We start from the raw sequence: 25,553 nt of genomic DNA on the forward strand, positions 1-25,553 counted from the left end.
GTACTTGAAAAAAAAAAGAAAGCTCAGAAGAAGACATTAAAAAAAGGCAGTATTCATACTGTACCGGGATAACTCTTTATAGTACACGCACATAGAGCAATTTTGTAAAAAAAAACAATTTCAGATAATATATTTAGTTTTATGTTAGTTAAAAAATCAGGTTGTTTAATCCGGGCCACAATTAGCGTCCCAAACTATCAAATTTGTTTTACATAATAACTTGAATCCAAACAAACTGGGTGTACAATTATCTTTTATTGTATTCATATCCTTTCTCAAAATTTCTTCCGGTGTCCTGAAGTAACTATCTACACATCTTATTGTTCATTCTCCCACATCTCCTATTGACACGGTTCCCACTACGTAGCAATTACCAGTTAGTGAAATATATTTATGCACTCAACTGAAAAAAAGAGCGGCCATCGTTATTAATACTATTATTCGTGTCACATTCTGACGGGTCATCATCACTTCTTTCTTCTACGTTTTTCCATTTGCTTCCATATCATCTAGTTTTTTGGTCAAGTTTCTCTGAAAGTAGTGAACTGTGTAACGAAACTTAAGAATCCAATATCTACCAACCGCCTCCTGTCATCTACTTTTTTCAATCAAATAAATGAGGACACGAGATGATATCAAAACAGATAGGTTGGCTAAGCACGGAGGTGATAATTGACGAAAGTAATGGGGGAAAAAGTGAAAGGACTAGGTGATAGGAAGAAGAAGAAAGATGGATGAATGCACGTTTAACTTGACATATCTCCCTCAATCATGCTATCATCGGGCCCTTTTCTTTTTCAATTCACACATTTAATTTTGATAGATTAGATTGATTTTTGAGTGTCGACTACTATCAAAAGTTTTTTCTTTCACTGAAACCGGAACCTTAGAATTGTTATCAATATCATTTCTGAACATCTTTCTTCAATTCGAACAATGTAAAGTTGAGATGTTCAAGTGTGTTCATTATCCCCGTTGACATATGCAACACATAGGAGACATTTATTACAACTTAACAGCACGGGTTTTATCAATTCTCCCTCTTATTTCTTTTATTTCCTCATCTTTTCTTTCATTGCACTTCAAAAGTGCTTCTTTTTCTTCACCTCTTATTTCGTTGGTGTATGCCTTTATAACCTTCATTTGAAAACCACATTATGTTATTTTTCAAGAAAAAATGCAATACTCTAAAGTGCAGTATTCTCTTTTCTCACGCGCTCAGTAGTCACTGTCTAATTTGATTTTGTCTGATTATTCATTGAGAATATCTTTTGAAGAACAAGAAACATTTGCGTTTCTTAGTCAGGATAGTGTAAACCAATTTTTTCTAGCTCTCCTCCCTTTCCGTGTAGTCGAAGTAACCTTAAGTCTTCTTACTCCTCTCTCACATTTTTCCACATAACCATTAGTACTATTAGCTGCAGTTGCATTCATGTTGTTTTCATGTTTTTGTTGTTGTTGTTGCTTTTCAATGCACTTCCAAATACAAACACAAAAATGGAGGGAAGGAAGCCCTGGAGCGGCGGGGACCGGCGGGGTGTGTAGTTTTGGTGAGTTGAGAGTGACCGACCACCCACATCAGCGCCCTTCCTTCTTCCTCCTCCCTTCTTTCACCACTCTCGTCGAGATTTTGGTGAAAAGCGAGTAAAATGCAATACATTACGAGACATTCTTCTCGGGACCCTTCTTCTCCGCTTTTCATCCTTATTTTTCATCCCGCCCATTTTCTACATATTTTGCACTTCCGATCGTTTTATGCACTTTTGAGTTCCATCCCCTCACTAGTTTCATTTTTGATCTATACTACGACTCGTGTCAAAATTAGATTGTAGAGTTATTCAAAAGAAGAGAACAGAAAACAACTCTATCTGTTCTGAAAATCAGCTTCTTTCTTTTTTCAACTCCTAGATTATTTTTCTTTCGACATAGTTGTTATTTCTTTTTTTTAAACTTTTTTGTTCATTCAAGTAATTCATCTTTTTGACAGGAGGAGCTCAGATGAGATGAGCTTAAAAGACTATGTAATCACCAAGACTGAAGTAATCGAGGCTTGCAAAAAAGGAGAGTATGACAAAGTTGCCTTGTTTCTCAGTTCAAAACGAGGAAAGAAGATCCGGAGTGGACTAAAGTGAGTTTCTTCATCTTCTTTCCACAAAACGCTGAACATGTTCCAGATTCTTCACCACCAAATCAGACAGTCACTGGCTGGCAGACTACAAAGATGACAAATCTGATTTCACTTTGCTCCATCACGCAGTTCTTGAGAATCAAAATCAGATCAGCAAACTACTCATGGACTACGAGCCCCTTCTTCTGCTGTGCAAAAGTACCAAAAATATACTCCCAATTCATTTAGCAGCATGGAATGGAAACTTGGAGATTGTGAAGATGCTGCTACTACAGACTATGGATAAACCAGCTGATATTTTGAATGCAGTCAACATTTTCAACGAGACTCCACTTCATCTTGCCGTTCAACGCAGTCACATCGAAGTAGTCCTATATTTGATCAATGTAAGATTTCATACATTATTCAGAGACTGAAAACCGTAACAATAAATATGACTTCCAGAAAAACGCCGATCCGTTCATCAGAAATGAAAACAAGGAAAATGTGATAGACGTTGCGTCCCGAATTGGATGTGCCGAAGCTATCAGAATGCTTTGTAAAAAGTGGCCAAAGTTCCCTGTTCAATCAGCTTATGAGTCTCTTCGTGTGGGAGCACCGGACATAAAACGAGCCTTTCTTGCCATCTACCCGTTCCATCTTGCAGCCAAGTATAATCATGTTGAGTGCATGCAAGTGAGTTGCTACTATTCTATTCATTATTCAGTCATCGAGAATGGGGTAATGTTGAATAGGTTACGCGTTGTGTGTCATAGTTGGTAGCAGTTTATAAATAAAAGAGGGAAAATGCAGCTTTTGTTTTAATACGTATTCAGATGAAAAGGGAGGTTAGGCAAACATTTGGTAAATAGTGTCTGGATGTCTTCCGGTATAATCAAAATTGAGGAAATAGAGATGCAATTCTTATTGAATTCATAATTGCAGTAAATAACTCAAAAAAAATCGGACTCGTTAGATTGAAATTTTCAGTTATATAAATTTTCTCGGACTGGCTATTAATAAGACAAGAAATGAATACAAGATAATGCGCACAGTTGACCTCTTTTTTAATCGTCGTTCACTACTCTCTTCTCTCTCACCACACTGTCGGTGTACCCATACACCACACACTATTGATTTTTGTGACGCCTTGGGACTGTTTTCAACAGTGAAAAGCCTCAGATTCTTTTAACATGTTCTTAAACTTCATATTAAAATAATCGAAACTTGCGAAAAATAATTTTCAGGCTCTCCGAGAACACGGATTTTCTATCAACTACACAACTGAAGATGGAACAGCTCTTCATGTGGCATCAGCTTGTGGACAGGCGGAAGCAGTTCGATACTTGTTGGAAATTGGAGTCAACACAGATATCAAAAACCAACATGGACAAACTGTGCTGCAGATGATAATTGATTTGCAAGAAAATCGAAGGAATGAAATCGCTCATTTTGTTAAAAATCCGGAAGGATGGAAGGAATGCAGGTCGATAATCGAGGGGATGGATAGAAGAGATTCAGGAAGAGAAACCGAAGGGAGTCAGAGTGATAATGAGAGAGAAGCGATTTGGCAACCACTGCCAAGCCAAGCAAGTGGTAAGATTTTCTAGTGAATTACTTCAGTAATTTCTCATTCTCTTGATTTCCAGTTCAAGTGTACCCGGACCAACGTCGCAACAACCACTCCATTTACCAACCACCATCGATTTCTGCAAGACTCCGTGACTTATCACCAGATGATTCCACTGAAGCACTAAATAGCGTCCGTTCAGAGGGTCCATACACCACGAACACCATCAACCGCACTTGGAACAGCTCTATGTATGACCGAGCACCTCGGACAGGAAGATTTCCATTGACATCGCCAAGTTATCACACCAAACACTATTCATGTCAAAGATCCAGTGATACTCTGCCGACAAGACTGAAAAATGTTAGATCGAGACCAGCGGAGAAACAGATTGGTAACTATCTCGTACAGTTAACCAGATAATTTCTGAAATTTCAGCATCCGTTCTTCCTGGAGAAAACTGGGCCTATAACTCACCGTCAAAATTCAACGAATGGCAGAAAAATCAGCTGACAAGTGGTCGACCACCAGCTCCATATGACAATGTTCCCAGTAGTTCTGCAATGTTGGCCCGTCCGAGTTCTCCTCTCACAAGATCTTCATCACTTCGGCGTCAGACTGGTTATGCCACACTTCCAAAACTACCAGTGTATACATCACACGCTCCTGATCATAATCGCCCAAATCTGAACGAAGCATTCATATTGGATTCTGATAAAACTTTGGATCGTGCTTTGCAAAGACATCGTGAGTTTTGAATTTTTATTGATTTGCTTGGAAAGTAGTGTGTGTTTTCAGAGTTCTCGCTATCTCGAACAACGTGTGACCGTGAGGAATCGCTCGGACTCACTCAAAGTCCAAGGCTGGACACTCGAGCTAGCAGTGTTACCTCATCGCTGACATATGCTTGTTCTACACTGGATAAAGGTGAGTATTCCGTACCGTAAAACTAGAAATCCTCACATTACATTGTTTTTAGAGAAATTCAATCGCGAGCGAGACAACGGAAGAGCTCCACTTGCAATGCCAGAGGAAATTACGGGTTCTGTAACTGGAAGTGTTATATATAGTCATGGAAATGCACATATGAATGGAAACTATGACAAGGACAACAACGTGACTGCAATATTCCTGGACGACCTTACAAAACCGGCATCTACGTCTGCTGAAAGTCCACCATCACCGAATACTTCGAAAGCTTTCATCTTCGATGCTTTATGTGGAAAATCTCGTTTGGTGGACTCGAAGAATTCGGACTTTTTTTCTGGATTTTCCTCTCCATCGAATATCAGCAACAACAGTACGGAATCAACATCAAAAGTGCAGATGAATAGCAGTTTTACGGAGCCAGAAGAGCCTGTGCGTATCCGTCGACAGAATGGAACAACGAATCTGATGATGAATTCTCTTTCTCCAACTGATAACTTGTCGTCACCGTCATCTGACCAGAAGTCAGATTCGACAAGTGAAGAACCGAGTTGGGATAGAGTGAGTTGTTCTCTTCTGATGGCAAAAAAAGTTCGAGGGTGCGAAAATACTCCGAAATTTTTGTTGAATTTTTTATGTCCAATATTTTGCTTTTCCCAATATTTTTTTAACAGAAAATCCTTTTCTAAGTTCTACACTCAATGAGAAATAGGGAAATGTGCAAAGAATAACAAGAAATGCGTCAGCAAAGTCGTTGGCGCACTTCTTGTTTTCGAATAATGGTAACATCGCTTCCATGTTTTTGCTTATGATTATTTGAAAAATGAATAGAAAAAATGGAAAAAAATCAAGCAGATTAAGTTTCTTAAGCTATTTTCGTTTCACAGGTGGAAAGTGTATTCGATTCGTTCGGTGCAGCTCCGTGTCGTGAAAGTGTGTTTGTACGTGAATATGAGCCACGTGTCGCCGTTTATCTACGTGATCGTGGATCGAAAGCGTTGAGTGTGACGCTAGTCGATGATGAACTCAGAGATCAGAAATCGCTTCTTGTTAAAAAGGTAATTTTTAGTTTCCTTTTTAGTTGGATCTATTAAAAACCCTATGCTTAAATAAAATACTTTTTTCTAGCAGCCAAAAACTATCATCGACTGGTTGGAGAGTGATGTGATGCTGGCACCTGGAGCTGCTGATTCCGTTGGTGCACTTCTTCAGACTCACGGATACGATAGAATGGATCAATTGAAAGGAACCATCAACAGAAATATTCTTGCTGAGATCGGAGTTGATGATGTCACCAAGTTCAAGATAATGTCAGAAATTGAAAAGTTGAAAGATGAAGTTGCTAGTGCGGGTGAGTTTTTAAAAAATGAGATTGCTATATGCTAGAGGCTGAGATGCTCTCATCTAGTCAGGGCATCAAATTGGTTCTGTTTTGTTAACTTTCCCGGTGTTCCAACTAAACTAAGTTCGGTCCACCAGCAGTTTTCATTTTCAGGAAAATTCTTTTATGTCAGTGAATGGCTGAATTTCATCGGACTCCAGGATTACATCTCTGATTTTGTTGCTGCTGGATACAAGCATATGGCCAAATTGACTGAGATCGATTGGGACACCGCCAAGCTAATGGTAAGGGTTTTGATTCCTAGTTCCTCGCTAATTTAAACGTGCTTCTAGCAAATCGGAGTCAGCCGTCCTGGTCACGTTGCCCGCATCCTCCACTCGTTCAAAAAAGCTGAAGATGAGAAAAGAAAGGAATACAATTCTCGTCTGCAGATGAAACCTGTAATGTCACCACCACCTCTTCCACCACGTGTCCGACAGTAAGATTATCATATTCATAACACCCCAGTCAATTTTTTCTTCCAGGAATACATGTTCTGAGTGTCCACAAGGAGACTTCGAAAAGATCAAGAATAAACTGCTTCAAGGAAACGTCGTGTATCGTGCTCACCACCTCGGTGTTCATGAAATCGGAGAAACAGAGTGTTCTGATGAAGCCCATGCAGCAATGACTTTTATGAAAGAATCGGTTGTTGATTGGGAGAAGATTTCCCGCGTCACTTTGGATTTGACATGCAATGGAATCACCATCTTCGACGAAACATTCAAAGTGAGTAAGAAAATGAAAGTGGGGACAGTTAGAGAAAAAAATAACAAAAAAAGTTTTCTTTCGGAAGAAAGGGTCTTGGTTACCTTTATGGCGAGATCTTCTTTCAAAAAACACGTTCTCGATACATGCCGCTGATGCAAACCTATCAGAAAACCAAGAAAAATCGAAAGTAGTTATCAAGAAGACTGTGACAAGGGGATGAAATAAAACCCATCAAAGATAAAAAATGATTTTTTTGTGAGGAGAAAGTATAAATTTGAAGAAGATAGAAAGTTACGCCATTAAAGTAACAAACAAGATTAGGTTTGAGTTATCATACTGTATCCCGGGAAGTAACAACTGATAAGTCAATTCTATTCATTAAGAAACAAAAAGTACAGCAAAATACATGCATATGAACCTTAAAAATAATAATGTGGATATTTTTTTTTACGACGGATCTGTTTTGAGGTCATTTTTTGGATCTGTTCTAAACATTTCTTTAAAAACTTACGAACTCAGAGAAAGAATAGCAGGATATAAATTACTTGTCGTTTGAACTGACTAATCTGAAAATTTGAAAACAAAAATACTTTTGGAGAATTTGGGAAATTTCAATTTGCTGAGGTTTGACCGGCCTAGACTGAGGTTCGTATGAAGAGTGCACAGAATAGTTTTGATCGGTTCCTACTACTATCTAGTAAGGAAAAAGGTTTCACTACAACAAAGATCAGATGGAACAGTAGATAGCCAATGATAATTGTGTATGCTGAACTTTGATATCCGCGGACTGAACTTTGATAACTTTGATATCCACTCCACTTTTCAGACGTTTTTTTTTTGCAACCGGCGCCATATCTTCTCTAGCCTATCATTTTAGTGAACAGTCCTATCAAGTTTACACCACCAGACCTCCCACACTGGATTGATAAGAATGATTAGGAACTTGGATCATGATAGACTTTTTCAGACACTACTTGATGGATATGGCGTCTACACAATTCGCGTTGTGTGCCAGGACAGGAAAGATCTCAATTTCTTCTGCTTCGTGGCTCGTGACACGGAAAATCACTTTTTCTGTCACACTTTTTGTGTACTAACCTCGGTAAGTTACTGAAATAAGTTTTTCTTATTATCATTCCAAAATACTTTCAGGCAATCGCAGCAGAAATTATCACCACAATTGGAATGATGTTCGAACTTCGAAGCCGAATGGACAAGAATCTTCCAATTGAAGGAACCATGGTACGATGCCGCCATCTTCAACAACTAAACGGAGCTAACCAAAGAAATTGATGAAAAATATCGGGCTTTTTGAATTTTAAAATCTTATTATTTATTTGTTTCATTTTCCCCATTTACAGTATCTTGTAATCTCAACATTTTTTGGATGAGATTACTCATTTTTACGTGTACTTTTTTACTTACTCTTCTTTTTCCTCCCATTTATTTTTAGATCCCGTCTCCTTAGAATTAAATCACCCGATGCCTTTTACCGGAACTTTAATAGTTTATGTTTCATCTTATTCTTCCCCTCAACTAACTCTCAAAGTTTCATTCCACTTTCTATTTCCGTTTTTCCAGTTCAACTCAAACTTTTATGTTGTCATAAGAAACAAGATGATCAATAAACAGTTTTCAACTTATCTCTCTTTTTGTTGCTATCCAAGATTTTTTTCTCCTCTCATCGACCCCGTCTCCCCTTTCCCTCTCAATCATCGCACCGTTTTCATCTTTCTTTTATACCTTCCTTGTAAGGATGGTTTTTTTCTGTTCCTAGCGACGCAAGGCAACACAGCGTTTTTGTCGATTAAGGCGGGCGGTTTTCCAAAAAAAAACATTGATCGCGAAAAGATGGCAAAAGATAACAGTGAAATGAGTGCAAAAAGAAAAGTTTGGATGAACTCCTCCCATCGCATTCCATATAAACAGACAGGATGAAGAGATTTATTTCACAAAAAAATGGAACACCACGCAACCGCCAACATTCAAACTGGCGCAAGTATTGACCCTATGTCTCTCTTGCCAGTGCCGGTTACTACGGCACCCATAAATTCTCTTCTTTCGTGCTTTTCAAATCCCATGCTCCCAGCCGAAGTTAGAGAGGAATACAATCGGCTCCGAGCTTTAAACCAGCTTTCATTTTTAAATAGCATAGGTTAGATTTTTAAATCTTTCTTTGCCAGCAGCAATCCTTTTCCCTAATAAAGAAGAGGATGCTTGCTCAAATACCAATTGAAACAATTTGAAAAAATAAAATTAAAATTTTTCAGAACCAAGCGTCACTCCTGGAAACCCACCTGCGTCAATCTATATTTCTAACCTACTCGCATTATCCTCCCAAGTATACCCTGCCACATGCTCTGCCTTCACACCGATCTCATCTACATCCCAACCGATCTCATCTACATCCCAACCGGTACAACCAACTAACAATACGAGTGAAGATCCACCTCCACCACAGAAAAGAGCTCGAAAGGAAGTGGGAAACAATGCACAAATGCCTGCGCAGGCGTCCACCTCGACAGGAACTGAAGCAATGCAAGACAGACCTCCCTCTGTGATGTTTCTGGGAGTGACCCCAGCACCGCCTAAGCCATCGACATCATCCACACAACCAGAAAGTCGTCAACCAATGGAACCCAGCGCAAACACCATCACGATGTCCCAAACCAGCACCACCTCTTCGGGATTGTTCCCGATTATTCATCCTGGAGCAGCATTTGCCGTGAGTTTTATATAAAAAGATGAACCATGTTTCAATATTTTTTCAGGCACTTCAGAACAATTTCTGTATGGGGGGAATGGAGTGTCGAACTCAGATCAAATGCCTCCAAGAGGATTTGATTAGGACAAGAACGGAGAAGGACAACTTGCTCTTAAAGTTGAAAACTGAGGTAATTTTTGATGAATTTGAACGTAAGATAATTGAAATTACAGATTGAAAATAAAGTGTACATTTATCGAAGACTTCAGTTGAAATCCACCGGACAGTGAGTCATTGGTAATTTTTAATTGTATAACATCCATTTTCAGACCCAACGATTCCTCCTCTTTGAGTTCAATTCATCTTTTCCCAGCCATTTTGAAATTTGAGGAAGATGTGGTTCTACCGGAAGATGAAAACGGAATGGCTAAAACGGCCGTGGAAATTTTGAGAAATGCCACCATCCGTTCAAGAGACTCACCTCTCTCCACAAATCCTGTGAATATCTCCGTGAACGACAAAGAAATTGTGGTGAAAGTAAGTGTGAAGTGTTATTTGATAGATAATGCTTAATACATTTCAGAGCATTAAAATAAAACTGGGTTCTTTGGTATTGATCAATCAGGATCGTGTGGACAAAAACTTTTTTAGTTTTATTTATCGATCGAGTGAGAAAACTGACAAGGCAAAATGTATGGTTTTCTGCACTCATACTTCTGTAAGTTCATTTTAAAAATAATTTAAAAATAAGTTATAATTTTCAGTTTTCGGCCGGGAACATTGTGGAGTCCATAGTCCGAATATGCCAGAAGGAAGGCCCCAAATTGGGACGGGGACTACAATTGGTTCAGCTTTAATTGTGTTTTCATTAGCTTTATTTGTGTCACACATTTGCTTTAATTATTTAAACTTTGCTTTAAAATTTTTCTAAGCTTTAATTGAATCAATAAATTTTTTTTTTCAAAGTCTTGTTGTTGTATTTCAGAACATTTACAGACTTTTGGTCCAAATAAAAGGGAATATGTTTCTTCAAGAACAACCTCCATATTTTCTAGTTTTGATCAGGAATCAATCTGATTTTTTATTCACTATGCCCTTGAAGACCACAGTTTTTAAAATGTGTTCAAAAATCGATTCTGAACAGTTTGTGTCTTTCAAACCGGTTCAGCAGTCTGTGTTTTTTTATTTGTGATAGAATCTTCAAAAAAAGTCACTACGTCTTTCTATCTTCTTCTCTTTCAATAATATAGAAAACTGTTTGTAATTATTAAAAAACTGAAATTTACGCTTTAGGATAAATATAGTTTGTTTTTCCGGAGAGATCAAAGTTTTCTCATTCTCAGTCACAAGGTACTGCTTGAAATTGAGAACACTGAAATCAGATTCACTATTTCTGAATCGTTCAAAAATTGAAAGCAGTGAAGCAACTACCGATATAAAAGATAATTTGTTGTTTGTTTTTTTTTAGTTCCAGTCGCTGTTTCTTTAGATGCCAAAATATGTTTTGAACAACCAGATATTACTCATTCAATCGATCTCAAGACATCGACACCCATCACAAAGAAAATAAGGAAGTAACGCGTTTCATTCAATCTTAACCAACTAAAAATAATTATTGTTCAAGAACCCAGTTGTCTACGACTCGTCAGCTGGTGTGGTCGCATTTACATATTCATTTCTATTTCCCTAAATTCACTAATAATTTATGATTGACAACTCAAAATTCAGAGATGAACATTAAGCAAACGAGAAGAAAAAAGATGGAGGCGCCATCAAAATATTTGGCGGTCAATTACTTCACTACTACTCTTGCAATGCTCTTCTCCTTCGTGTCTGCCCATATTTGATCAACAACCAATTTCAAGACAAATAATTTGTGTTTTGTCTTTCTGGAACAAGTGGTTCCGAACAACAAGTACATTGTCTTTGGTTTTTAGTGAAGCTTCTAACAGACGACCAACTGCAATTCCAGAAGAATGGTGTTCGTTGTGAAAACTCATCTGATGATCATATTCTTCGAGATGCTAACTAAAACATTCGCTCCAATTACTAATCTTTTCAGTCAAGTCACTATATTCTGTTTACACCTCTTGCGTGTACTAAGGGCAAAGGTTAGTTAATCGTTAAGCTTTGATGAATAATTTGTCTAATCTCAAAATCTCATCCACGCCCATTTATTGGTTTCTGTCACGTTTTCAACGTACATAAAAGAGAAAGAGACCAGAGACCGGTTGGTTGAAAATCAGGAATTCGGAGCATGCCCGTCTAAAATCACATTAAAACACAGAAACACAGAAAAACGGACACAAATCGAGAAATCGAGCTGTCATGTCAAAATTTCCTTCTGACGTTTCTTTTTCTACTGCTTCCTTCTATTTTCTTTTTATTTCTTTTTCATTCTCAAAAAAGAAATGAGCAACAAAAAAAGGGAAACAAATAAAACACTTTTTTACGACGTTTCCCTTCCAAAATTAGTTCGTGTGTCCCCTTGGCTGACGAAACGAACCCATCCGATCTTACGTCGTAGTTCCCATGATTTTATATCCATCTCCTTGGCATCTCTCATTTTCCAATTTGCGGGGGTACTACTACTCATTTCTTTTGGGGTCTCAGCTGCGTAGTCAGACAAGTTTTGAAAGACAACTTTGTGCTCCGTGTTCAGATTGATTGACTCAAATTGATGGGTCCAACTCGTTTTTTCTTCCAATTTCCTCTTTCTTCTTATTCAGTTGTTTAGTTTAGCGGGAATGCACTTTTTCTGAAATGCGATTCACGTTTTTGACTGTCCCAAGAATTGGACCGTGGATCGCCTGGAATTGATACTTTTGTGGTTTGGAATAATAAAAACAATACATAAATGAGAAAAGGAGATCTAGCTCTTCCCAAAAAATATTTTGACATGCTCGTTTATATGTCTGTGTGAGACGGATCTTTTATCTAGAGATAATGAAAAATCGAGAATTTCTGGTCATTCCAGAACGCTTCTTCTTAGCACCTTTATATTTTCAGTTCCTACTGTTTCTCTAGTTAGATTCTCAGTGTCTTATGTTGTCAAACGACTCGTTCATCATTTTCTCCTTATTTTCCTGTTCAGTTTCCCTCACTCAAAAACATTTAATTGAACTCGAAAAGACTGAACAGGGAACTCAACAAAAAGTGCATAAATTCACATAACCGAATTACTGCTAATTTTGTGCTATGTATTAAGAAAAAAGAAAAACCAAGACATGCATGCAAATGTGACCTAAAAATGTCATTGTCACATCCAGGAAGTCTATATTTTCTGTTTTCATCCATATTTTTTCTCGACACCCCCTCATTTCCGGCTCGTCATTTTGAAATCCAAATAAAATGTCTTTATCTATTTCGCTCGTCTATACAAATCCGGATAAGGTAATGATTTTTGAGACAGGTGCAAGAATTTTTGAATAAAAGTGATGGAAGAAGGAAATATTTTGGTTGGTCGTTTTAGAAAGTCTTCTTCTAATTTTTGAAAGACTTCTGTAAACAAAAAAATGAACTTCCTCTTTTCCATATTTCGCATTTTTTGGCTGATTTCCACCGTATGAAATATTTTTCATGTTAGCTTTTCAAAAATAAATTCACTTGATATCATTAGCTCTAACTATTTAGACAAAAAAAAACTAAAAAAGATTCTGGAGGTATGGGGAATTGAACCCCAGCCCTCTCCCATGCTAAGGGAGCGCTCTACCACTGAGCTATACCCCCGCACGACCACAGAAAACAAGAGTCGGTACACATGCCGGCACAACGGTTGAGTGTGATGTAGCAACGCAGCGAGCGAGGAGTACACTACACTTCCCGACGAGACAAAAAACAAAGATTCCTTTCGGTTTCGTGAAAAACTTTTGAGATACTTTATATTCCAACTTTTCGATTGACGAGAATGTGGTATTATCTCCACAAAACACTTTTTCACAGCTTGAGTTTTTGATAAACTTCTAATTTTCCCTAATCCAAATCATTGAACTTTTTTTCAGATGAGTATTGCCCATGAAAAGGAACTACACATTAATGAAAACGGTGTGTACCCTGTTGTCAAAAAGCTACCATCTCCTCTCTGCTGTTTTAAAGTCATGCATATCAGGGTATGTCTCACTTTTCTGGAAACTATGAAATTATTTTATTTTCAGACCGGAGCGCTATGGATTGCCTACTGTGAAATTATGTGGATAGTGTCTCAGTGCTCATTTTGGACAGCTGAAAGCGTAGTGAGGGAAGCGTTCCCTCCCTATGTTATAATAGCGGGTTTTGCGTTTACCTGCATTCAACTAGGTTAGTTTTTTCTGAAGGTTCTAAGAATAATGAAAGATTTCAGTTCTGGTATTCTTCTTAATTCAAGGAGTTCGAACATTCCGTTTGGCATATATTGAAGTCTATATGATAGGTGTCTGTTGTCGAATGTTTATGTTTCTCTCATTCTTCCTGACATTATTGTTTTTCTTTGTTATAACAGGTTGGTAATCTTTATTTGCATTGTCTTCCAGCATCAAAAAGAAAGTTATCTTTAGATGACGAAGACCAAGAAACATCGGATCAATTCTTCCACCGCTTCCTGATTCTAAAAATGATATTCACATGCGTCTACACTCTTCTCAAAGCCTATGCACTATACACTGCGTACCGATGTTACTCATATATTGCAAAAACGAGACGGGCCATTGTTCACTTGACAATTTTTGAAGACCCCTGCAGGTATGTATTATGTCTATTGAAATTGGAAAGTTCAAATCCTTTTCGAAAGAAAACATAACATCACTCATATTTTTGCTTTCTAGTCTTGTATCTTTGAGCCAATTACTTTCGAAACTTCCCATGTTCAAACTAGAATCACACTCTCCTTCGTCTATATTTGAATTTTAAGTTTTGGTTAGCGTAACACCTACGGATGAGTGAACATTCACGACAACTAACACCCGGACAAACGTTGATTAGAAATGATCAGACATCGTTTGAATTCAAAATATGGATGGTACCACGTACCTAGGTGAAAACGTGAATAATTTATATCTACCTACTCATCTACAGCGAGATGATTCTGCAACTATGATTTTTGAATGTCTTGCAGACATCTGATTATTCTTTAGAAGATGTGATGGTTTGAGCAGGAAAATATAAACTTTTGTCAATTTCATAACTATGAAATCAACATTTGACTTTTTTTTCGAAATTTAAGCTTTATCATGTAATTTATGAGACTTTTTTTATTACAAAGAAATCTGATTTCATTTTGAATCTTGTCCAGAAATATACGACAAATCCCATCCAGTTGTTCTTGAATTTAGATGTAGAAATGTCCTTGAAACGGTTATATTATTGCCTATGAGTTTCGAAAATGCGTCTTTTCTGATTACCGTAATCCAGCTATTTCTGGCAGACTTAAAATGAATGATCAAGTTTTCAAAAAAGCCAAGACGTTTTTTGTGAATCATTTTGTTTTCTAATCTTCGAATCAAATCCTTTTCTATTGTTAGACTGATCATTTTGGCATATTGTCAAGTTGTTTTTTCATAGTAGTAGGATGTATTATACCCAATTCTTGTTTTGCTCACAACACAACAAGTTGGTTTTCTTATGAAAAGAAAGCATAACTTCCTGAAGAAATAAATATGAACGATTTAGACTATTGTTAGGCGATATTAAAGTGACACATGAGACATGTACAATGTCAGTTGCAGAATTCTCAATGTCTAGCATAAAGTCGAGCAAATAGGTTTTCGAGGGTGGAAAAAAGGGTATCCCCATCTAATTATACGTTATATTATAAAAACCACTGAAACATGATCTTTTGATTGATCTCTTTGGCTTCATCTTTTCACCTGCCCACATTCTTTTCACATGTAGTTCCTGAAACATACATTTTTTACAACCTTTTTCATTTTTTAGCTGCAGACATAAAAGTTTTTAAAAACTCCCGAGACGTCATTCATTTGTTCTGTCCATTTCATTTCAAAAAATTCCTTTTGTTTGCGTGAAAGAGCCTTGCTAGGAATTGACAGACCCCCCAAGGTTCCACTCGTGTTCCGTCTCTTCTTACAACTTTCACACATTCTTTTATTGGTACCAGCCCAGCCATACCTCTACAATAATGAGATGTGTAGCATTTTTTAGTTTTAATTTTTGAAGAGTAGATGCTGTGGCTCCAATAGAAATCATTAGATTGAATTCAACGAGCCTTTGACGTCGTAAGTGTGAATAGGAGGTTAATTGTGTTGCGAACGTGGATTAGTAGAGAATCAGTAAGGTTCAAAGTTGTTTGAAAGAATTAGTTTCATTTTGTCTAGGTATGTGATCTATTCATAGAGTAGTGGAACCTTGGCTCCTAGAAACACTAAAACAACCATTCTACGACTAGAAGTTTGCCATTGTTTTTTGAGATAGTACATAAAATAACTAATTCATACGTAGGAGAGTAAGTAGCTGAAATTTCACAGAATCCATCCATATTCTAACTCTAGTCTGTTTTAAGATCTCTACCAAACGTCGTCAATTCCCCAGTTCCCATATCCACGTGAAAACGAATTATTGGGTGACACACTAGGTGTCGCAGACAACAGAATCATGCGTCGACTCACTCCCAAGAGGTTTAATTAAGCGCCTGATTAGAGCATCTAATCACGGTAAACACGCGCTAGCGAGAGGACTATAAAAGCCTTGAGCTGATCGTTGAAAAGCAGAGAACCTTACTATTTCTTCCATCATTTTTATAATAGTATCCTGGAAAGCTTTTGAAAGCAAGATCAACCTTTAAGTACCGTTCTTTGAAAAGATTATCAGAAAGTCTCATCCGTCTTTTCCGTCATTAGAAAATCAGACACTGACTCAACCCCCGTATTTAGGACGTTTCAATCAGACCAGATACAAAACATATAAATAACCAAATACACTTGACTTATCCTTATGAAACGTGAATTTCTCTTCCTTTTCAGTTTGATGTTTTTCTTTTTGTGTTCTTGAACTGGAAGTTGCTAGAATTAACGTTGTCCATCCATCCATTCAAAAGGATGTATTCTCTGTTAGACGTATTCATTTCCTAGTTGTCCGAATTAACATCCAGATGAGTATTTGCTATTATGAACAGACTCGTCATTACTATTCATATGTAATTGCCTACTGGTTGTTCTTTGGAAAACAGACCTCCCAGTTGTTACAGCCTTTTTCATCTCATTGACACCATTCTCTTTCCGCTAGAATTCCAATGCATTGTTTTGCCTTTTCTATTCTTTCCTAGTTTTATCCAAATCTGTTCTTCCGTTCCAAATTCATTCTTCAAATATCATTATTGTCTGGTTCAAATGAAATAATAACAAAAACTGCTTTGTAATAACAATAACTGCTCTGTTCCATGTTTTGTGAAAGTCAAATTTATGTTCAAGTACCATTTTCAATTTCAGTGACCCCATTGATTTCAGCCATGTGCAACGTCTCGACAGCAGTCATAATACTCTTCGCTCTATGCTTTCATCAAACCATGAGTGAGTTTAAAGCATCGGTTTTTACTTCGAAAGAATATAAATTTTAGTTGCAGGTGCCGGCTTTATGGATGCCGAATCTGCGATCCAACTGCCACGTCGGAGCGCCGAGATGTACTGGGTAAACCGTGCAATGCCAAACAAGTACCGGAAATACCGCACCTACAGTAGGAGAAGTGTACCGCGTTGGAAACGTCTCATTACGCTTCCAGGTGTTCTCCAGTCAATGGCGCCGGAGGATAAGAAGCGCTACAGTGAACAGCTGAAGCTGCGTCTTGCTCAACTCACCCAACACTGATATCTACTCGTCTTGTGACTCTTCATATCGTATCTCCCAACATCCAAGCAATGCACAATTTAACCCATAATAATATCTCGTAAAAGCAGTCATCTCGTTGGAAAACTTTTTTTTGAATCTCACATCAAACTTTTGGGCCTCATGTCAAAAGCCAATTTTTATTCGCTTCCCATTCCATCCTATCATCACGCCGCCTTCTGTTTCACATGAAATCCACAGCGGTTTCAAGCTGCCAACCATCTAAATTTCAATATAATGCGATGTGATTCTTATATTCTTTGCCGAATAAAATGTTCTCTCTTGATCTCATTGAGCGCTACGTTTTTGCTCTTCTCATAATATTAGTTTTCTCTAGTCAAAAATTCATTTTCAGATAGTGAAAACTCAATGGAAAATCCTCACAATAAGCCTGATGAAAAATCTTTAATTTATGATTCCTTATCCAATAACTCTGTCTGCAACGCTAATTTCTACAATTCAAAAATTACTTCGGAAAACACAACATATTTTGTCCCGTTTTCTGATTCTTCTGACCATACTTTATGCGAATTTCTCCAACATTTTGTTTCTGATCATATAACTGCGAGTCTTGAACTTTCGATAGACATCGGTAAAAGGGATGATGTTGTACAAAGTGCAGATGTTAGAATTACATTTGAATGCTCCGAACAGAACATTGAAGTGAATGACTCACAATTTCGTCTGTACTTCAACTCGAATCTTCGTATAGAAATAACGAAAAAGTCATTTCTGGAATCGTCTGAAAAAAGACAAAGCTCTTCCTTGTCTACCACTCCACTTAGTAGCTCAACACCAAGAACACCCTTGACGTTGCCAGACAGAGTAAGAATACAACAAAAATTATCTTTTTGAATTTTTTTCGTATTACAGGATCGACTCCGAGCAATGATAGTTATTCTCAATGAAAGCAATCGTGTCCTGGTAAACAGATATTTGTTTGTCAATGATCATCTAAATGACCCGCTTAAATTTTAGCTCAAAATTCGTCAACGGTTCCCGTTGAGTGCGTCGACGCGGTGCGACGTCATACAATGTCAAATTCAGATGCAATTGCAAGAACTTTTTGGAGAGTTTAGAAGTAATGATGAAGAGAAATTCAAGGTCAGTGTATAAGTGTGATCTGGGGGGCATACGGAAAGATGTCACAACTATATATAATAGATAATAACAAAACAAATTCACGAACAAATCTTTTTTCAGGAAATGATTCCACAAAACCGACAAACATTCCTTTTGATTTGGGACCATCTTGCACAACTTATTGTAGATTCCTGCTATAAGTCCTGATTGAAAAGTGAGTCGTAAAATTGTTATTCTTGATATTTCATGCGTCTGTTGCAGGTACTACAAATACAATCCGCAGTGTTATATCCCGACTTCAAATCTCATCAGCTAAACAACAACGAATACAAATCTAGTCGTCCGCCATTGTCTTGTTTTCAGAAAAATCAATTTTATTAGTTGTTCTTCTTTCTATCAATATTAATAATTGCTTTTATTCTTATTATCTTTTCCTAAACAAACCTCCTTAATGTCATTACATAAGTCCATTACCAAAGTTTGCTTCATTAAAAATCCATTTAAACAATAAAAAAGAAGAAAAAAGACATTGAGTGATCCAATCACAAGAAGTTACAATAATTCGGGGTCAATAGGAACGTGTAAAGGCAAGGAAAATTTCCGTCTAGGCAAAAAACATATTTTTGGAATTTTAAAGTTGTCATTTGGAACCGAGGGTCTGAATCACGATAAAAATCAAGGGTAAATTCACAGGTCAATTTTAAATTGATACCGCTTCTTCAGATAAAAAGCTAACGGGAGGATTCGAGAGGGTTGGGAGGGTAGAAAAAATTAGTTACAGACACTTATTTTACAGAATCAAGTTACCGATAGAAGTTAAAAGCATCTAGAAGAAGAAAAAGCGAGAGAAAGTGTTGCGAATATAGTATAGTGAAGCTTTGGATATAATTGTGAAATTTTGTGCGTATTTACACGTGCAGTTGGTAGCTCGTAGTAATTACATGATGCTGACAGATGATCGGCGGTTGAGAGTGTGGATCAGCTCGCGATGGTAGTCGATGCGCTCGGCGAACATTGGTGCAAACACCTGAAATAAATATATTGTGTTTAACATTATCACACAATTTCTCCGTTCTCAGAATCTTAATCTGATAAAAACTACAGTCGTCTGATAATTGCTACTTCTATGAAAACATAAATATCGTAAGCTGATTATTATTAGCACTTTAGATTTGGTTACTGTAGTTCATGTTCTAACCATTTTCATTGCTCTTAATTTTTGTGTCTACAGTTCCAGCTTATTCTTAAATGTGACTTTATGGGAATTGTGTGCCAGGGAATTTTTCAAATTTCGATCTTGGATTTTAGACTTTGATTTCTGTTTTAGATGATTTTTAATTACTGTAGCTTTGTATATATTCTAACTTCTTTTTATGAATTAACAGTTTTCAGTAAACTCTATCAAATGTTCACTGATTTCAAATGTTACCTGGAATTGCTCATGAGTAGTGATCTCGTTGAGTCGGCCTCTGAAATCAGCGATCTGACGTCCTAAGAAATGAAGATAGGTCGGCGTCTCCTTATTTTGCAAGGTGGCCTGCAAACAGCGGAAATTAACCATTTTTTCTGAATCCTTGGGTTTCTGATTTCCCTATTTCCTTCCAACCTCCCTTCCCCTATGCCCAACCGCCCCAAACTACCATTCCCCATTTTCAATTTATTCCCCTGTACTTACACGAGCTTCCAAAGTCCAGTTAGCCATTTGTGTGAAATATTCGATTTGAGTTCTTTCGGCGACTGACAGTGGAGTCAGACGGTTGTTCTTAGCGGCTTCAACCAATGCTTCGTAGTGATGTCTGTGTGGATGAAGGAGCATTTGGTCGTTGAGTTGCTTACGTAGATTACGGAGAATCTCGAGTTGAATGTAAGAACGGTATTTTTCTTGTTGTTCGTGGAATTGAATGAGACATTGTATTTGTTGAAGATGTTGGCACTGTAAAAGTGGTCCCATTTCGGGAAGTGTTGGTCTTCCATCAACGATTGTCATGGCCTTCGGGCGACATGGAAGCCCGTTGTTTCCAAGTTTCGGGCTCGCAAGTTGCTGAAGAGTTTGCAACGCTTCCAATGGCATGAAATCTTCCACCTCTAACTTTTGCATTTTGTTTGGTGGCTCTCGTGGCTCCTCTTTCAGATCATCTGACAGTCTTCTGCGAGTTTTTGGCGTTGGCTCCTTCTTTACTTTCTCTGTGACAATTTGTGTCTCCGTGACCATTGGAACCTCGTTGACAAGTGGAGCTTCGGTGACAGTTGGTTCCTCCATCACAACGTGTTCAGCCAACGCTTCTGTTGCTTTTGTAGTGTTGTCGATAGCGTTCATTCTGAAATCATTGAATATAATGGTTGCCGTCATTCGTTAAATTTAGAATATCAGAATTCCAAGAAGATCAAGAAATCACAAATTCGTATAGTGCACATAAGACAGAAGATGGAAGAGATTTGTATTGTATTGCATGTAATATCTATCGTATACCTTGTACAAAAGTTGTATTTTTAGTCGACACTACTGAGTGCCAGTCGGAGACATTCACCTACTTGAAACACACCCCTTCTGTCTTCCAGACTCATTTTTTATCTCATTTCAGCTTCTTATTGTGAAGTACACTTGTGCTGTATCCTAGGTTTCCAGTATACTCACCACCCACTTTTTGAAAAGTCTCAACATATTTTCACTCATTCTATTCTTTCTACTATTACAGCTAACGGTTGTCTTCTATTCAATATAACCTATTTCTATAAAAATGATGGAATGCTGGAAAACCGTTCTAGATAAGGCGATGGATGGTAAGCTAAACCGGGAGGAAGGAAAATAGATAGAGAAAAAGGGAACAGTTTTTCGCTCTTACATTTTTACATGCCACATCACTATTCACTTCACATCAATAAAACGATTGTTCTCTTTCTGTGTTTCGTTTCCCTATTTTTTATAGAAAAAGTATAGTTTCTCTACTTTTGTCAGAATTCATCAGCTCAAATCTTCGAACTCCTAATTTCAGCAGTAAGAGACGTTCATCCAAGTCCGTACAATCTCGACGGCATGTACGAGCCAATCCGTCAAACTTTGGATTTCCATCATATTGTGAGTAGGGGGTCCTAGTTTTCTCAGAAGACAGTAAGCCAGTAGGGTAAACTCAACATTCAGGAGCAAATCAATACAATGGTGTTCCATTTCCGCGAGTTGTCTCGTGAAGTGACTTCTCATCTTGGAGTCATTCCAAACACTGTGATCCGGGAGCTTCGCAGTCTCAATCAACGTATCGTTGATACGATCGAGCTCATGGAAAGCGACATGGTTCGCAACGAACGTGCTCCATACGAGGTAAGGGTTGTAGAAATTAGAATCCGATTAAATGTAGAAAATATGAAAAACAGAAAGATTAGATAACTATCGCTATTTTCCTACATTTTTGGGCTGAAAACCAGTTGGTTACAGGCAAAACTGGGTTTCTACCGTCAGGAGTATCTGGACATGACTGTTCACTTAAAAGATTTGGTCAACATTCTTCACAACGTTCAACCACAACCACAAGTCACTCCCACTGAGCAACCATAAGATTTTCAAAATTAAATTTCTCTCCTCACTGATTCCGTTACTAACATATTCTAATTTCTAACACTTTTGTATCAAGTTCTCTTCGTTTTCTATCTTACTCTAAGTAAGTGTACAAGTCGAAATGCATTTTGACCCATTCGATAACTTCTCTTTTCTGTGTAACCTTTTCTATCGCACTAATTAATTACAATAAATCATAAATAATAACAGGATTAACGCGGTAGGTGGCGGAATAGGGTGAAGGGGAGTATTAGCGGATTACGGTTGGTCCATTCATTGCCAACGTAATCATCAAAAATGGACAGTCCGCGTCATGCGGTAGAAAGTGAGCCAAACAAAAAGCGAACGGCTCGAAAAGATGATGAATGAATAAACTAAAGTGAAGCAAAAAGTGTTGTGTGTATATGCCGGAGGCGGCGGCTGCCGTTGCGGTGGTCGTGTGGACCCCCACAACACAACTAGCCGTTGGCTGCGTAGGAGCGGCAAGGAATAGAAACGGAATGAAAAAAAACATAGAGAGATAGAAGAAAGAATAAAGGAGAGATTGAGACCCAGAGACAGGACCGACCTCCAGAGCGAACGATTTGGAAATGAGCGCAAAAAGAAAGAACAACACTGTGTGCGACGTTTATGGGCAGCAGGCGGTCAGCATCGACACGGTCGAAGAGGTAGTAAGAGATTAGGCAACTTGAGAGACACAGGAAAAACCGTCTCTCGGGCAAAATGGCAGAAGAAGGGGCCGTTAGATGTGCTCTCTCGTCAGTCATATAGAGGTCAAATGACGTTTCCTGGAGAGGAGGGTGTGAGTGGCAGTAGTTAGTGGCCTATTGTATCACAAATGACGTCATTCGTATTTCACAGGTCCGAGACGGATGGTCTCTCTTATGATAATCTATACTCATCAAAATTCTGTATGAAGTTTGAGGAACATGGTGTATTTCTACGTGTAGGACTCTGCAATAATCGAATGATTTGAACTTCAAAAATTATTTCTAAAATGAAAAATGTTACCAATTAACTGATAATTCTCTTCAGAAAAAAGAAAAAAAGATTCTGGAGGTATGGGGAATTGAACCCCAGCCCTCTCCCATGCTAAGGGAGCGCTCTACCACTGAGCTATACCCCCGCATATCTATGCAGACAGCAAAGACGTTAAGATGGCAGGCAGTGTTACATTGTCCTCCGAATCATTTACCTGCCACCCGCCTATAAACCTGTTTTTACATCTTTCCGCGCGGAGTGAATGAGGAAGTTGTTTTGGATTTTCCCTTCTTCTCATTTTAAAATATGCTAGTTTATTTTGGCGGAAGGATAGTGGTCAGTAGTGAAAGTTTTCAATAAACTGTCACTCATGTTTTGTTATCTAAAATTTTTTCACACTCTCCCAAAAGAAAAAAAATAATGTCCTGAGTCAAAATATGTGATAGACGGAACATGAATCATTCCACCGCCCTATCGAAACTATTGATGGTGTCCACACGAGAAGACCGGGTTTTCTTAAGAACGAAACTATGTATTACGAAACAATCGTACTCAGCAAGAAGTGCAATTTATGCAAAATTATTGAAAAAAACCTGATAGTTTCAGAAAAAAGTAGGCGTGAACTTGTTAAAATAAAAAATATATATTGAAAAGATTGAATAGATAGAAGATAATAAAAAATTTAACTATGCAGGTAGAGTAGCTACTTGTCTAATCGTTTTTGAAGAATTGCGAATAACAGCGGTTCAAAATCATGTGATCACTGCAAGAGACTCAAGTAGCAGTGAACTTGGGAAAATGTCAGACAAAACAAAAACTTTTGATTCGTGAAATTATTGGTGTACTTTTGATCATCAGATTAATAGGAACAACGAACGCACTTAAGATGTGTTATAAACTTTTAGTTAAAACAAAAAGATATCTCGCGGTCAGCTCACAAGAAAGCGATTCGTGCTTGGGTCAGTCAACAGCTGACGTTGTCGGCGTGTTGACTTCAATCACTTGTAAACGCTAATCTTCATGTTTCGGAACTAACCAAAAAAAAAAGAAGCATATATCGTTGAAATAAAAGAGTATGGGAGATTGTCTATAGGAACATAATTAATTGATTTGACAATTCAGAACAATGAGGTTGTTTCTGAGAAAAAAAGGTTTTGAATTTTCAACTACCCACTTCATAGAGCATCAAAGTCCAACCATATCCTTCTTACACACCAACACCAATTATACAATCGCCATGAGGACGCTTGTTTTCGCTATTCTCCCCTTTTCTCTCTTCGCACCAAAGGACACAATAACGCATTATGTTTATGGAAAGTGACATCATCGGAAACAGTACCTCGTGAGATATCTGCAGAATAACTTTTTGAATTTCTAAATGCCAATGGTCATATGGTTTGGGTAAAATGGAAAAAGGTATTCTTAGTCATGAAACCGGTAGGAGACCATCGAACGCTCAATTTTGATAAATAGCTTTAGTTCAGTATTCCTGACACTATAGTTTTGATATTATCTCCTTATCTAACAAGTTGAATTGGAACTTCACAAACATAAAACAATGATTCGTGCATTCCGTATAAATTGATAAATTATTTGATTGAAGATGAAAAAAGACGTTTCTTATCGTTAAACAATAGTATTGCACGCATGGACTTCTTATCAGAAAAGTGGTAGTATAATGAAATGTGGAAAGTGAATAGAAAAAATGTTGTGTCGACGCAGAGAAAGTAGTGAACGGTTTTCAAAATTTCATAAGAGGTAGGTAAGCTATTTACTCTAGCGTGGAAACTAGAATAATTAGGAAGGATATTTCTTTATAATTTTTTGAAAATCTTAATAATTTTGTCAATCATATTACTTTTCTGTAATTTTCAATGTTTCACGCACAACTTCATTACTTCTACAAAAACCGGAATATCAGATACTTGAAAAAGTTTGATTCTGAAAACTGGAAGTTGGAATGGGATGATATGTTTAATAAAAAAACTTTCTCTTCGGTGTGCGTGATGAAGACCTCTAAAAACTTTGCGAGAAGGAAACAAGGATCAAGTTTCTCCACTCGTTTATTTTTCTCGTCTCGTCAGAAAAAGAAGAGACGAGAGCAACTCCAGAACCCCACGTTTTTTACATGACAGGGAGCCTAGACGTCTTACATAATCTTGTTCCACATGCTCTTTGGTTGGTTCTTAGTGAAAAGTACCATTTCTAAATTTCCATATACCTAATTTCTGGCTGTTTCCGTTGAGAAGATCTTCAAACAGTTAATAATTGCTGAAATGATATAAAAGATGTGTTTCTTCTGAGAGAAGAATTGAAAAAGAAGATGAATGAATTGCGGGTGGAACCAAGAGTTGTATTGGACGGAAACGACGGAGGGAAATGAAATAGAGAGAAGAGCAGAGGTTAGCGAATTCAACGAATGTTTTGACGGGACTCCGAGTGGTGGAAGTAAAATAAAGGAAAAGCATCAACTGAGCAATAAGTGCGAGAGATGAAGAGAAGGTATCGGAAATTGGGGTCTATTGAAGAGAAACGTATCACTGGGATGAAATGTGAAAAAAAAGAGAAGAGGAAGAATAAAAGACCAGAAATAGAAAAGATAGGAGGAAAGCTCACAAAATGTCGTCTCTATTCTTCCAAATGACGCCTTTCCTTCTCCTCTCTTCTCCTTTTTTAGAGAAGAAATAAAATGAGATCGTTGAATTTATTAGCTCATTCTTTTTTCTCCGT

General features: G+C 37.6%; 5 protein-coding genes across 5 annotated transcripts; 4 read left to right on the top strand and 1 right to left on the bottom strand.

The window, feature by feature from the left end:
- Positions 1-2,003: 2,003 nt before the first annotated feature.
- GCK72_023332 (uncharacterized protein) lies at positions 2,004-7,989 on the top strand (the record flags this gene model as incomplete). The annotated part of the gene is made up of 15 exons (XM_053735349.1): positions 2,004-2,128; positions 2,175-2,514; positions 2,573-2,803; positions 3,355-3,703; positions 3,757-4,071; positions 4,116-4,424; positions 4,476-4,604; positions 4,657-5,165; positions 5,492-5,662; positions 5,733-5,955; positions 6,100-6,230; positions 6,279-6,424; positions 6,471-6,714; positions 7,664-7,798; positions 7,849-7,989. 15 exons carry the CDS (start codon positions 2,004-2,006, stop codon positions 7,987-7,989), a joined length of 3,498 nt encoding a protein of 1,165 aa, XP_053578915.1.
- Positions 7,990-8,655: 666 nt separating this feature from the next.
- Positions 8,656-10,257, top strand: GCK72_023333 (uncharacterized protein; the record flags this gene model as incomplete). The annotated part of the gene is made up of 7 exons (XM_053735350.1): positions 8,656-8,695; positions 8,967-9,421; positions 9,468-9,590; positions 9,634-9,686; positions 9,730-9,937; positions 9,984-10,118; positions 10,165-10,257. The coding sequence occupies 7 exons, from the start codon at positions 8,656-8,658 to the stop codon at positions 10,255-10,257; spliced, it is 1,107 nt and encodes a 368-aa protein (XP_053578916.1).
- A 1,119-nt stretch (positions 10,258-11,376) lies between these two features.
- Positions 11,377-17,191, top strand: GCK72_023334 (uncharacterized protein; the record flags this gene model as incomplete). Its single annotated transcript, XM_053735351.1, has 8 exons — positions 11,377-11,511; positions 13,402-13,509; positions 13,555-13,696; positions 13,740-13,877; positions 13,933-14,049; positions 16,816-16,896; positions 16,950-17,060; positions 17,106-17,191. The coding sequence occupies 8 exons, from the start codon at positions 11,377-11,379 to the stop codon at positions 17,189-17,191; spliced, it is 918 nt and encodes a 305-aa protein (XP_053578917.1).
- Positions 17,192-19,229: 2,038 nt separating this feature from the next.
- Positions 19,230-20,609, bottom strand: GCK72_023335 (uncharacterized protein; the record flags this gene model as incomplete). The annotated part of the gene is made up of 3 exons (XM_003106777.2): positions 19,230-19,319; positions 19,722-19,829; positions 19,968-20,609. 3 exons carry the CDS (start codon positions 20,607-20,609, stop codon positions 19,230-19,232), a joined length of 840 nt encoding a protein of 279 aa, XP_003106825.2.
- A 421-nt stretch (positions 20,610-21,030) lies between these two features.
- On the top strand, positions 21,031-21,842 carry GCK72_023336 (uncharacterized protein; the record flags this gene model as incomplete). Its single annotated transcript, XM_003106696.2, has 4 exons — positions 21,031-21,073; positions 21,286-21,368; positions 21,432-21,608; positions 21,723-21,842. 4 exons carry the CDS (start codon positions 21,031-21,033, stop codon positions 21,840-21,842), a joined length of 423 nt encoding a protein of 140 aa, XP_003106744.2.
- Between the last annotated feature and the right edge of the window lie 3,711 nt (positions 21,843-25,553).

Source organism: Caenorhabditis remanei, chromosome X (assembly GCF_010183535.1).
Source record: "Caenorhabditis remanei strain PX506 chromosome X, whole genome shotgun sequence".
In the NCBI taxonomy this organism is placed as follows: Eukaryota; Metazoa; Nematoda; class Chromadorea; order Rhabditida; family Rhabditidae; genus Caenorhabditis; species Caenorhabditis remanei.